Here is a 13,946-nt window from a genome sequence, read left to right as displayed (position 1 = left end):
TATGGAAATATGCACTCAGAGAATATTTACAATGTCTTTTGTATCATTACGAAAACAAACGCAAGCGAATTTCCTCAACAACAAAAAAAAAGCTTCAAAGCAGTAGAAGTGTTGAAACAGTAATGTGATCCATCTGTACATGCACCCAACAGCAAACACATCTTCCACCGTCTGACAATGACACCTCCCTGAGTCACAGATGTTCGTCTAAAAGGCTGCAAAAACAAAGGGGGCTTCAAGAAAACAATCGCTTTTCATATTTATGCTTGAATCTGGGGGCGGGGGAGGGCTGGCTCTAATCCTCTTGCTTAAATGGATCTGAGGGGTCCATAAGCTTCCCCGATCCGGTAAACAACAACTGCCCCCCGCTCAGTCTCTTCTCGCTTCACCCTTAAAAAGTGTTATTCTGTCATTGATCAAGAGTTTATGAGCTTGATCACAAATTAAATCCTCTTTCTTGTCCCAAATCAGCTGTTTACTGAGAGAACAGGGAGATAAATACAAAGGGGGGGACAAAGGTCCGGTTTGTTGAGTGGCGGGCGTGGGCGTGCCCCTGTTTGGCGGACTGACTCATGGTTGAGCGCGATGAAACGTGTCATTCCAAAGGGAAATGCTACACAAACACTCCTGTGTGTTCAGGTGACTCAACCTGTCGTCAGGTGTTTCCTTCTACATTTGGTCATCAGGTCATAACTGTATGAGGTTAGCAAACTTTGGAAGTGCCTTACGGTTTCAATAAATGATTGACAGTTTAAAAAGGGCTCCCAGGAAAAAGGAAGCAGGAATAGACAAGTAGGTCTACTTGTGTCGCTTTAGGCACTTTTCCACACTCCCTGTCACGCATGTGATGCTTGAACTGCTTCATGGTTTTTCTTAAATGGTGATACGGCCAAGTTGGGGCTCTACTTTGAACTTTTTTTAATCAAGTAAACAATAAATAAAGATAAGACAATGGAGGATTGAATGACAAATGTCATCGTTAGAAGCACATGCAGTGTTGGCAAATCTGCCTCACTGTGATGTCGTAAAGAAACCTCCCTGTTTGGGGATCGGTTTCCCTTCCTAGAACAGCTTTTAAACCGAGTTCAAGAACAGAAGAGGACCAAAGTTTTGATCGTAAACACATTTCTGCTGCTTTGGGACTCCAGAGAACCACGGGGACATCCGTGCACACGTGAATACCTTTAACAGTAGAGAACGTTCCAGCAATGTTTAACCACATGAGTCAGAAACATAGGTCACATCTGACTCAGTTTTAAGTGCAGTTCAGAAATTTTGGTCCAAAAGTTGGATCCATTGAATTGTTCAAGGAGAAAAAAAATTGAATAGACAACCAACTCACCCAAGTACTAAAGGCAACAAAGCTGACGTAAAGAAGCTTTATGATCCTAAAAAATGTTAAAAGCAAATGTTCAGCATGTTAAGTCAAAGAGGGATCAGACCTATACATAAAAATGTGGGGAAACAAAGTCGAAAAGATTCGGTTAAACACGTGTCCATGTTAACTCCTGAGGCTAAATTAGCTAAAAAGTGTTAAAATGTATTCATTAGCTAATTAGATGCTTGCCATTCTGGTGAATATTATTCGATTATTCTTAAATGAATGAAGAAATTAGCTTAAAAAACTGAATGATTGTGCGTAAGCAACTACATATTGAAGAATTGGGGGGGGGTTGGGCAGAGTAGCTTCAAAATGCTCTAAAACAGGAGTAGAGATATATTACTTAAATAGAAAAAAAGGAAGTAATGAAACAATCGAGTAATGTTTAAAACATGCAAATGTTTTTGCTGGCCAAAACTTGTGGAATCAAACCAATAAAAATCAAATTATCAAACAAATGTAATAATTTTTAAATAAAAAGAAAATAGATTTAATCAAAATAAATGTAAATTTCTTTACTTTTTCAGAAGCAGCGTTTCCACTGACTATGAAATTGCGAAAATTAGATTTGCAATAATTTCTCAGAATGGAAACACGACAATGTCAATTATCGGGGAAAAAAAGTTTTCATTTCCCAAAACTGCAATAAAAACAATTTATTTTAAATTAAATGAGTCATGTGACCAAAGACCGAAGTGGCTCCTTGGGGACTGCACAGCGGCCTCCACCAGAGGTCCCAGAGTCACACAGCTCATCAAAAGTTGACCGCGGCATGCGGAATTGTTCGATCGACGGCTCCTCTGTAAAATCATCAACCAACACTTCCCAAAATCCCTTCACTCGTAGCCGCTCCCGCTTGTAAGGAGCTTGGGGCTCAATGTGTCATGGTGCCTCTGTCAGATATCCTCCCCCTCCCCTCTCTGCTTGGCTGCTGACTCATCACAGCTGCGTCCACTCACCTCATCACCCGCCTGCCTTCAAAAGAAGATCCAGGACCAGTATTCATTGCCAGTTCGTTGCTCCTCTATGGTGCATAGTTTGGTCGCCTCGTTCATAGCCCTAGTTGTTTATAGCCCTTGCCTAAGTCTTGCTCTCTGTCTGTCCTCAGGATTCCATCACCACGAGTGGTCGCACAAGTCATCTTCGTTCCGGATCCAAGCCTCAGAACACTTCCTGTTTCGCCACGAGCCTCTGCCATCTCAAGGTTGTCTCCACCAGTGACGCCACGGGCCGCAGAAATTATCCATCATCGTCGCGGGTTCCCCTCGGACGTTACAGCTTCACCAACCATCTACAAAACCAAGATCCGAAAATTAAAACCCTTTACTTACCATCATAATCACCTGTGTTTTCTTCCGGGTTCCAGTCTGGGTCTGTTTGCTCCGTTAGCCATGACACGAGTGCCTGAATAAGACACTGACGTCTCCTTTGATAGATGATGATGATGATGATGAGCGCTAGTGCTGTGGCAGAATGTGAATGTATCTGCTGTAAATCAAAGTATTGTTCACATCCGTCACCATGTCTTTGAAGGATTTTTCGCGTGAGTTGTTTTTTGTTTATTTACATAATTATGATTCAATGAAAACAGTGTAATTGCGAAATGGTGTTTTTTCTAGAATTTCAAAAAACATTTGCACATATGTGTAATGGAAACAGCAATTGATGCTAATTAACATTAAGAATCTTGTTTTATTTGTTTATGAAAGTAAAGTGGAAAATAAAATTTAATTGATATTTGTTAATTTTTCCCCCACATTTTATTATTTGCTGACTTTTGTGGTAACATTTTATTATTTTGCATAATTTTGATAAAAAATACTTGGGTAAACCTTTGTAAAGCTGGTTTCTCTGCGTTGTCACTGACAAGTCCCGCCTCTACAGCTGTGCTGAGCGGACACGCAGGTGTGCTGAGCGGTCACACAGGTGTGCAGAGCGGTCACACAGGTGTGCAGAGTGGTCACAAAGGTTTGCTGAGCCGTCACAAAGGTTTGCTGAGCCGTCACACAGGTGTGCAGAGCGGTCACACAGGTGTGCAGAGTGATCACGCAGGTGTGCTGAGCGGTCACGCAGGTGTGCTGAGCGGTCACGCAGGTTTGCTGAGCGGTCACGCAGGTTTGCTGAGCGGTCACACAGGTGTGCTGAGCGGTCACACAGGAGTGCTGAGCGGTCACGGAGGTGTGCTGAGCGGTCACACAGGTGTGAAGAGCCGTCACAAAGGTTTGCTGAGCTGTCACACAGGTGTGCAAAGCAGTCACACAGGTGTGCAGAGTGGTCACGCAGGTGTGCTGAGCGGTCACACAGGTGTGAAGAGCCGTCACAAAGGTTTGCTGAGCCGTCACACAGGTGTGCAAAGCAGTCACACAGGTGTGCAGAGTGGTCACGCAGGTGTGCTGAGCGGTCACGCAGGTTTGCTGAGCGGTCACGCAGGTTTGCTGAGCGGTCACATAGGTGTGCTGAGCGGTCACACAGGAGTGCAGAGCGGTCACGAAGTGTGCTGAGCGGTCACGCAGGTGTGCTGAGCGGTCACACAGGTGTTCAGAGCGGTCACACAGGTGTGCAGAGTGGTTAAACAGGTGTGCAGAGCGGTCACTCATGTGTCTGGGGTCACATCATTTTGGCTCTCGCTCTCTGTTTCAGACAGATCCAGGAGAGCTGATCCTTTGTCTGCTGCCCTCCCGCCTGGCAGTAAAGTCCCAGTTTCCTCAGCCCCGCCGGATTCCCTGCCTGGAAAAAGTACGTCTGAAACCTTGGGTGTCCTGGATGTGTGTCGAGGAGTGAGATGAGTCGTCTAACCTGCTGTCCTAGAGTGCTGGGCCTTTAGCCTCTGAGCCCTGAGCCAGAGCCCAGACTGTCTGCAAATTAGAGAAATTAGCCCAGCGGGCCAGTGAAAGAGCCTAATCTTCCTTCGACGCACTCAACCTCAGCCCCCCACAGCACACTGAGCAGCAAATCTCCACTCTTGCAAAAGCAGTTGTGCCATATGGCAGCCAATTCAACTTTTTTAGCCGGCGAGGTTTAAAAATAAGTGGCTGTCCGAGAGGGATTTTCACAGAAAAGTTCAAAACAAAACATAAAAAAAGAAACTTTTGCCGATTTATTACCTGGTAACTATGTTAGTTGATCAATTGCATTAACAAAAATACATTATGAAAAATAAATTTTGCTTAAACCATCCGCAACTACACAATTTTTTTTTTACAACCGTTAAAGTTTTAATTTATAAAGCATATTTAAAAATTATTTTTTTTTGCTTTTTTCTATATATTTTATTACTGGCTCATGTCTAAGATTTAAAGTGGATTCAAACAAACTTAGTTACAGTAGGCTAAAAAAATAGAAACTTACATAAAAAAAACAATATTACACACTTATGTTTTTATTGTTGGTATTGTTCTGTGTCTTGTCAACTAATAAAATAATAAAGTGTTTACAGCACGTAATATATTATTTTAGTCAACATTTCCATGTTAAAGGCATTAGCCAGTTCTTTCCCAACTGGCTGTGCGCATTTTCTTTTCGCTAATTTAGCATCACATTTGAGCGTGTATGCCTGCTTAAGTATTTACCTTCACCAAAGCTACTGTTAGCCTTGATTCAGCATTTGACTTATGATAATTATTTTTCATTGAAATTTTTTACGTCATTTTTTTCATTAGGATTTTTTAAACTGGCAGTTTCCTTTTTATTTGTAAGGGATACAACTTTAAGTTTTTTTATTTAGGCATTTTTCCAGATCTGCCTGTAGGCTTCCTCTTTTACTCCCTTGTTTTTGCCCGGAACGTCTTTCCCACACTCCTTGTTCAGTTATTCTGCTGATGGATTTTTGTTGGACAGCCCTCCTGTTTGGGTTCTGTATGAACACACCCTAGTTTCACACGTGGACTCACCTTAGAAACAAAACTACGAGGGGGTTGTACATTTTTCATTTTCTAAATGATCCAGAACCTTCAGCTGTAATTTGTTTTCACTGAAAGGAAACAGCTGGATGAAAGTCCTCAGAAAGTGGGGGTTTCCTGCTCTGGTACCACACCAAGTTTCTGTTTTGTTTGAGCTCAGGGGTGTCCGGGTTGAACGGGCGCTACAGTGAGATGTAGGTCAAGATGATACAGTGGCAGCAGATTGCTCATTAGAAGAAAAGAAAAAGAAAAAAAACAAGCAAAAGTCTATGAGTGTGTTTTTCAGAGGCAACAGGCCGACCATCTGCTGCTCTTTTATTCATTCATTAAGACGTCTTCTTTGTGTGCTCGCGCATGTGTAAGCGCTTGCCGGTCAAGTGTACGACGTCACCGTGTTGTTGTCCAAAGCCTGTAGCGTTGTATCAGAGGGCTTGGTCACGTGACCGCAGCGCCTCCTGATTGGCCGGTGATCCAACCTGAAAAAGCCTGGCACGGTCGTGGCTCAGGAGTTTCTGGTGAGGTTGGCAGAGGAGCAGAGCGGATACCCGAAGGAGCTGAGAGGAGTGAGGAGCAGACGGCCAGGAGATGACAAACCAAAGACATGACGGTCAAGGAGCTCAATGAATGACTGGCAGTAAGTCAACAGGGTTGACTTTTAACGAGTAGCCCCCGATGGAGATGCTCTCCATGATCTTTGAGTCTTGATTGACACCTTTGTTTTCTGGATTCCAACCAACGCAACCCTTCATGTCTTTCCTGATGTTCTTTCCCAGATCTCAAAGCTTTAGCAGAGAACCAAAGCGCGCCTATACCAAAACAACCTGACCCAAACTCAGAGTCTGGAACACGTCGACTACCAACCATGAAGCTGGAGAGCGCACTGGGAGACATGAGCAGCTGGAGAGAGGTGGACTTCGCTCTCAACTGCACCTACATTGTCCCAGACCAAGTGTCGGACCCGAGTTTTAGCCTGCCCAAAGCCATGACCTCCATCCCCCGAAACCTCAGCTTCAGCTACAACACGGACAACGAGGTAAGGCATCCCAGCAAACACCGCTGCAGGTGCTTCGGATCTCAACACGAGACCGGTCACCGCTTCAGATCTGCACCTTCAATTGCAACTAATAGTTGAGCCAAAAAGGCAGCTCACTTTTGGGCTGAGGGATGATGGGAAGTAGCTGACGGATCCCGCCCAGAGTCAGCCGGGCGTAGTTACATCGGCTGCAGGGACGTTTCTCATCTTAGGAAGTGGAAGAAGAGCTGTCACACTCTGCTTTCGCAGTGCCTCACACTTCGCTTGTGGTCGCCCTCTGTTTCCTCTTTCTGTCCTCCGATTTGACACTTTCTGCCTGCGTTCCTCTTCTGCAGCGTGTCTCCTCCTCGCCGTTCCTCATCCGAAAGTCTGCTGACAAACCCCCCCCCAGATGTCTTTGCAACTTTCTCTGGGTTTTGAGAGTGTTTGTTTAGCAGCCGTGTGGAGTTTTCTTCTACCAGGGTACAAAAAAGCAGGCAGAGCTGCACAAGGACACTCTCTCTGCTCCGCTGGGGGTTTTGTACCCCCACCACGCCACTCCCGGAGCGTGCCAAAAAGGCCATGAGGGGTGAAAGCCACGTGGCAGATGGAGCGTCAGCCCCAACCAAGGGAGCAGCTGAGGAGATAGGAGGAGGCGGGTGGCGATTTGGGTTAAAACTAGATGATGAACTTTCGTTGGGGGTGGGCAGCCGCGCCCCGGGGGCTCCACGCGGGTGAGCGTGGGTCTAATTACAAATGCGTGCAACACCCGTCCGAAGCGAGCGGTTGAGCCACAGCAGCAGCGGTCCACAGTAACTTGTTAGTCACGCAACACCAGCAAAGCACAATGTCCCTGTCAGGCCGGGTTATCACAACTTGGACGCACAAACAGGCACACACACACACTTGCACACATGCACGCTTGCTCATCAGAATTCGAACTGACCCATGTCACGATTTTTTTTAGCCTTCAGGGAGAACTTCATGGCAGTGCACTTGGTTTTTGTTGCATGATGGGAGTTCAGACTCAGACTTCCAACAAAAACATGTCATAATTCGTGCCTAAAAGCTAATTTGGGGATTTTGGAAAGAGCCGGTCTTACATGGATAACTTCAATGTCCATACAAAACCCTCCGAAAGCTCATTGGGCGTTGTTGCACACCCCCACCAGGAACCATGACGTGGGGATTTTAGGTCAGGAAAATATGTTTTTTCATTTTTGAGATTCATTTTTACCTTCTTTAATTGTGAAAAAAACGCTTTTCCTACATTTCTGTTGGATACTCCTTTGTAAGAGTAGCAAAAAGTTGTACACTTTTTTGTTAACTTGAGTATAAGTATAACAAATCTACCATAGGCCATGCAGTGTATATTGTATACTAACTAAATACTTTTACAAAATAAATTGGAACTTTTTAAGTTTGCTATAGATAAATAATATATAAAGAGTAAACTTCAAGTATTCTGCCCCACCTTTAGTACAGACTAAGTATACTTAAATAAACTACTGTTAGTAAGGGACATTAAGGGGTATTTTCATGTGCTAAGGCTATGTCTCTTTTCCTTCAAGCTGCAGAAATCCCCTGAAGAAAAAGCGACTGATTGACCCGCGCGGCAGGTTTTCTTTTAATGCCTTTCGTGCACGTAAACGTGGACGCTCGCCAGTTAATGTGACTCAGCTCGTTTTGTAACGATGGCCTGTGAACCAAGCTGTCGGAGAAGCGGCGCCACAGATCGAGAGCGCACCTTCTAATCTTAGAGCTTCGGCCACAGGTCACTGGTTTAGCCTGTTAGCGTCCAAGTGGGTCATGCCTGAGGATTTCTTCCTCTAAATGGGTCAGTGGGTTAAAAAAAAGTAAAAACTTTTTTTGTTTTTTTTTTCTATTCCAGGTGATAGGTGTGTTCAGCAAGGAGTACATCCCTCAGGGCACCCGCTTCGGACCCCTGCGTGGAGACATCTACACTAAAGACAACGTCCCCAAAGAGGCTAACAGGAAATACTTCTGGAGGGTGAGGTTCCACTCGTTTGGTTCAGTCCGTTACGCTTTGGCAGGTGTGAAAAGCTCACCTGAACTCAAGCAAAAATAAAAATCAAAAAGCTCAGTTTGACTCCAGAACAAAAGGGTCAAAGTTCACGTAAAGTAAACCGCACCAGAGTAGGGTTCATTTCAGTGAGCAGACTCTCACAGATCATGAGAGGGAAAATTAACCCAACGTGGAAATAAAAGTAAACTGATGTAGTAAAGCAATTATTTTTTGTTTATGGGTTATTACAGATTTAGAGAAAGAAATCTGAAAGTGCAAAAGAAGGCAGCTGGGTAAACACGGTGAAGGGATTTTTGGGACTATTTTTCTTCGTCCCTTCTTGGTCGGGCCACGTTTTGGGGCGATACCCCCTGGCGGTTTGGTCAGAACTGAGACATCCCGCTCATCTGGGACTGACCCCAGGGGGCCGTCCTGGTGTGGAAGCAGCCTGAAAGATTCCCACGGTCTCGAGGTGGCGAAAAACGTCCTCGCCCTCAGCTCGTGCTGCCCAGGGCTTTTGCTGTACAATTCAGGGGAAGTGGCAAACACAACACAGAGTCATAGCCGATTTCCTGACACTCGGTGCCACAATGCCCCGCGCGCTCAGGAGGCTCACACAGCGGGACTTGAGTCACTTTGGAAATTTTCCCTGCTGCTGAGTCAATTCCCTGCAGGACTTTTTTCTGCCTGCTCTTTCCCTTCCGTTTCCTGTAAACCTGCCTCGATCGCGGCAGTGAAAGTCAGCCTCGCCTGCTGCTCCTGTCAGCAGGAAGACGCGTTGCCACACGCCCCAAACATCCACTTTCACTTTTGCCGGCTCTCCCTGGCAGCCCGCAGGCCTGATTCGCTTTCTCTTTGGAGGTAAGCGTGCCGTCCTGCGTGCGCCCTGGTGGTGAATCAGCAAGCCCCGCCTCCCCTCTGAGAATCAAAAACACAGGAGGAGGCGTGACGGCAGAGCAGAACGGTGAGGAGCCCGGCACAGATAACTAAGCATGATACAGGACAGCTCTCCGTACATGGCACAGGTGATGCCGCTCTTCCACGTTCCCGTTTGGATTCACCGGGAATTTCAGCTTCAACTGAAAGGCACCAAATAAGCAGTTTTAAAAAACAAAACCTTCTTCTTTTGCAGATCTACAGCGGCGGCAAGCTGCAGCACTTCATTGATGGCTACGACGTCCACAAGAGCAACTGGATGCGTTACGTGAACCCGGCACGCTCCCCGACGGAGCAGAACACGGTGGCGTGCCAGAACGGCCGGGACATTTACTTCTACACCATGCGGCCCGTGGAGCCCAAACAGGAGCTGCTGGTGTGGTACAGCAAGGAGTTCAGCCAGCGGCTGTGCAGCCAGCAGGACCAGCTGACCCACAGTGAGTCCCTGAAGGGAAAACACCCGTCTAGGACACATCCTCGCCGGATTGATCGTTTTCTTAATTCAAAGTTAGCAGAAAATCCAGAAAGTCTCGGTCTGTCATTTCAGCTGCTTCATTTTCTTTGAAGATCAGCTGATCGGCAGTTATTTTTAGCGGCGGTGACTCACAGATTGGGATCTGAGTTCTGAACATGCCACTTCTAGTCTGAGATGATAGCTGCTATCAGGGAAAACTAGTGGAGGCTGATTGGATTCTGCTTCCACCGGTGGGGGTCAGAAATCTCTGCAGCCGGCGCGTCTGAGTGCCAAAGGTCGAGCGTTTCAGGTAAAGTCAGGGGAATAACAGCCGGTCAAAGGCCTGCGTGACTCACTTCATTCCAGTTGTTGTTCACGAAAGTTGCGTTGCCGTTGTTGTTGCCCGCAACTGTTTGAATAAACCGGACACAGTACATCGGTTGCCAGTCATCCATCTTTCTCTATCGGGTTTAGCGATCATTTTGCTACTGAAACTAATCATAAGATCTTTTTTCTTGCAAGGCAAAAAATAAGAAATTTTCTTGAAAAGTTTGCTTAAGTTTCCCCTTTAGCGTTCTGGATTACAGTTTAAGCTCCTTCGGTTTTGTTTGAACACAGAAAATAGAGAAAAATTGGCCAAAAAATAATGTATTTTAGGAGAAAAAAGTCTTAAATGAGTTTGTGGGAGTTGTGGTGCATCCTTAGGTGGTAAAAAGCCACCATGGAGCTGCAGAACGAGCAGTCCGCATCATGACTGTGTGTTGCTCCCTCTAATGCAGAAGGGAGAGGCGTGTGTTTGTTTTCTGCCTGCTGTCAGCAGAGGAAGACAGTTCAAACACACGCCAGTCAGAGTAAAAGTACAGAAATGCGTGAGCGCGTCGTGACACAGCGACTCCCACGCGCAAATGGGCTCAGAAACGCACAGAAAGCTGTGAGCCATGTCAGAACTGAAACTACTACCGTTTACCAGAAGAAGGTGTGCTACTTGTGGGCGGATGGACGAAGCGCCGTCTTATGATTTACTGTCCTCTGTCCCCACAGAACCGTCCTCTGAGGGAGGAGAGGAGGAAGAGGAGTGCGCCAAAAGGGACCTAAACCGGCTGGCGTGGACCACAGACAAGGAGCAGAGGGCAGACGAGGAGAAGATAGACGTGGAAATGCTGGATAGAGACACTCCTCCGGACACGCCTGACGACCAGATCATGGACTTCAGCAAAAAGGTGGAGATGAAGGACGCAGAAACCTGGGGGGTCCTCCCCCCGCCCCACATTGGACACAGAGGCTTGGGCCAGGCGTATTTGCCGGAGCAGCAGCTGCAAAGCGCGTCTGGGAATCTCCCCCTACACCTCCACGGGCTCTATGGTCACAGGGAGGGCCTGGTCTCCTCTTACCCCCTCTACCCCCAGTCCAGACCGCTCCAGCCCTCCTACCAGTTCCTGTCCCCGTACCACTATCCCCGCCTCCTCCTGCCCGCCTGTTCTCCACCCTTCCCTGGGATGCTCCCCTCAAGAGGGGCCCTCCAATACGGCGGCTACCTGAGCGCCGACAGACTGCCATACCCCCCGATCGTCCCTCCGACCCTGCTCCCCATGTCCATCCCTTATGCTCCGTCCACACAAGGGGGCCTGAAGGAACAGACGCCCAACGTCTCGCCGCCGAGGGGCTCCCCGGCCACGCCAGAGCTGTCTCCTCTCGCCAAACCAAGCAGTCACCTGCTGACCCCCGAGCCGTCGCCCTCCGGCTGCGAGGAAGCCATGAACCTCAGCATGACCAAAAGTGGCACGGCGCCGCGAAATGGACCGGGCCACAAGTCCCTGCCCTACCCGCTAAAGAAGCAGAACGGGAAGATCAAGTACGAGTGCAACATCTGCTCCAAGACCTTCGGACAGCTTTCCAACCTCAAGGTAGCACCTTCACCTCCGGAGCTCGTCCTCCTGTTCCAAAGGCTCCCCTAACAGGCTCTGTTTTCTCTGTTTGTGAAGGTCCACCTGCGAGTGCACAGCGGCGAGCGGCCGTTCCAGTGCGACCTGTGCAAAAAGAGCTTCACCCAGCTTGCACACCTACAGAAGCACCACCTGGTCCACACCGGAGAAAAGCCACACGAATGCCAGGTACGCTGCAGCTCTTCTCGTAAACCTTTTTGATAGAAGGACCACCACGACTCATGTTGGTCGTGTGCCGACACACAGATTTTTCAAACTGCTGCCCTCCTGTCACGTGACTTCGATGTTTGATCAAGTGGGCGTCTGAAACAACTCGATAATATTTGTTTCCGTGGTTTTGAAGCTTGAGTGAAAAAGAAAATCATCCTGTTTTACAAGAAATGTGTTTTTCTTTCCAGGTGTGCCACAAACGCTTCAGCAGCACCAGCAACCTGAAGACGCACCTGCGGCTCCACTCTGGAGAGAAGCCTTACCAATGCAAGCTGTGCAACACCAAGTTTACGCAGTACATCCACCTCAAGCTGCACCGCCGCCTCCACAGCAGCCAGGACCGCCCCAACCGCTGCCAGCGCTGCACCCAGGCCTTTTTCCACCGCTTCTCCCTCTGCATCCACCAGACCAGCTGCTGTCCAGCCGGCCCCGGCGCCAACCCGCGCACCAGCGAGATGGTGGAGCGCTTCGACGCCAGCCAGGAGGCCGCCGCTCTGCCCGAAACCGCGTCGCCGACTCAGCTTGGTGAAGCAGTGGAGCACTGGTTGGCGCGCACCCTGGAGGGCGAGGGAAAGGAGGACCAGAAGGACACCGGCGTGCTGCTGCGAGCCCTGACGGCCGCCGTCAGCCCGCCACCGCTCTACCAGGAACGAGCCAGCGTCGTCCACCTAAACAAATGGCCGAAGGTGAAGACAGAGAGCCAGTGAAGAGCATTTTTTAGAGCACCAAAGGAAAAATGTTCCAAAGACTTGGCGATGGAACAGCCCCTGAACTGAGCCGCTGTGAAGTATTTAAAATCTGTTCACTCAGGTAGAGAATTGTTTGTTTTCTTGTGCTTTAACTTATTACCTTTTCAAAGGAATCCATATTTATTTTGTTGAATCATAGTTTTCTGGTAGCTTTTGTAACACTTCCAGTGGAAAATAAAACTGGAATTAGACTCAGGAAAGATCTGTATCTGTGGATATCTGGGTTTCTGTCGGACAAAAAAACAAAACAACGGAAAAATCGGGTGTCACCTTTTGCCAAAACGAACAACCAAAACCATGTGAATGTGTCAATGTTGAGTTCCACTTTAAAGGGAAGGAAATACCGATGGAGACGGATCGTCGTTTTCCTCACCCGAGGTTACCAAAAACAGACAAACCACTCAGCTTCACTGTGAGAAAACAAAGAAACACTCATGCCCCTCTTCTTTAAAAGCTTTAACACCAATGTCTGTAGCTTCATCCAAATCTCAGCTGGACACCAGAACCTCATAAAAAAACAACAAAAAAAGCACAGCCTGCCAGGTTTTTACATGAAGTCGTCAAGTAGCATCAAGTCTTCCTTTGACCACAGTTTCCCATTAGTAGCTTCTTCTCTTATTTTTTTAGCTAATTTTTGTACAGGATGTTTGTTGATGTAGATTATTTTTGCCAACAGGTTGTGACATGTCAAAAATTTATATGTGAGAGACTATTTTGATGATACTTTTATATTTCCATGATGTAGCACATTAAAGATATGGTTTCTACAAGTGTTGTTTGTGATTTGTCAAAGCTAGCTTGCTGCGTGACGCCAAACGACTTTATTTTGACATTTTTGAGCTAGATTTCACTTCCTTTTGCTGGTCCTCTTGGTTTGGCAGGTACAAAAGCCTACCTGTACTGTCGCAGCTGTCACTCAGTCATTTTATTTGTCAGAATAACCATCCTTGCTCAGCCATCATTTTTTATTTAAACATTTTCTTGCAAATCTTTTTTTTTCATGATATTTTTTCTGTAGTTCAGGTTATCGAAGGTGTAAACTGACAAATGAAATGCCTCGGTAAAGTACGTTTTAGTCAAAACATTTGAGAGATTCTCCCACTTTCTTTCAAGTGGTTGGGGTGTAGACTTCCAACAAACTCACTCCTGATTGGCGAGAGTGGTTGCCACAGAAATGTTGACTCAAACTGGTTTGGACCAATCACTACTTACTGACAATTTCAGATTCCAACATGGCAGGATCTGAATAGGGCGAAAAAATTATTTGATTTTTTATGGGTGATGTCACACTCAGTCCAGTTCTCATATACAGTCAATGGTTTGGACAAAACAAGAG

At 46.9% G+C, this 13,946-nt stretch overlaps 1 protein-coding gene across 2 annotated transcripts; it reads left to right on the top strand.

Moving 5' to 3' along the window:
- The first annotated feature begins 5,702 nt into the window (after nt 1-5,702).
- On the top strand, nt 5,703-13,380 carry LOC101170604 (PR domain zinc finger protein 1). 2 transcript variants are annotated; one of them, XM_004074327.4, is made up of 7 exons: nt 5,703-5,914; nt 6,054-6,313; nt 8,184-8,303; nt 9,451-9,691; nt 10,750-11,612; nt 11,691-11,819; nt 12,050-13,380. In XM_004074327.4, exons 1-7 carry the CDS (start codon nt 5,905-5,907, stop codon nt 12,566-12,568), a joined length of 2,142 nt encoding a protein of 713 aa, XP_004074375.1. In that variant the 5' UTR covers nt 5,703-5,904; the 3' UTR covers nt 12,569-13,380. The 2 variants fall into 2 exon arrangements, with proteins under 2 accessions (XP_004074375.1, XP_011479444.1); XM_011481142.3 differs by lacking the exons at nt 5,703-5,914; nt 6,054-6,313; nt 8,184-8,303 and adding an exon at nt 8,319-9,343.
- The last annotated feature ends 566 nt before the right edge of the window (nt 13,381-13,946 follow it).

This window comes from Oryzias latipes, chromosome 11 (genome assembly GCF_002234675.1).
Source record: "Oryzias latipes chromosome 11, ASM223467v1".
NCBI lineage: Eukaryota > Metazoa > Chordata > Actinopteri > Beloniformes > Adrianichthyidae > Oryzias > Oryzias latipes.
Note: the sequence above shows the minus strand (reverse complement) of the source record. Positions and strands in the feature narration are given on the sequence as shown.

Bases quoted from the DNA above. Each gene is read 5' to 3' on its own strand.
- LOC101170604 (XM_004074327.4), top strand. The intron at 6,314-8,183 runs GTAAGGCATCCC...TTTCTATTCCAG, and splicing joins GCTACAACACGGACAACGAG to GTGATAGGTGTGTTCAGCAA. The intron at 9,692-10,749 runs GTGAGTCCCTGA...CTGTCCCCACAG, and splicing joins GCAGGACCAGCTGACCCACA to AACCGTCCTCTGAGGGAGGA.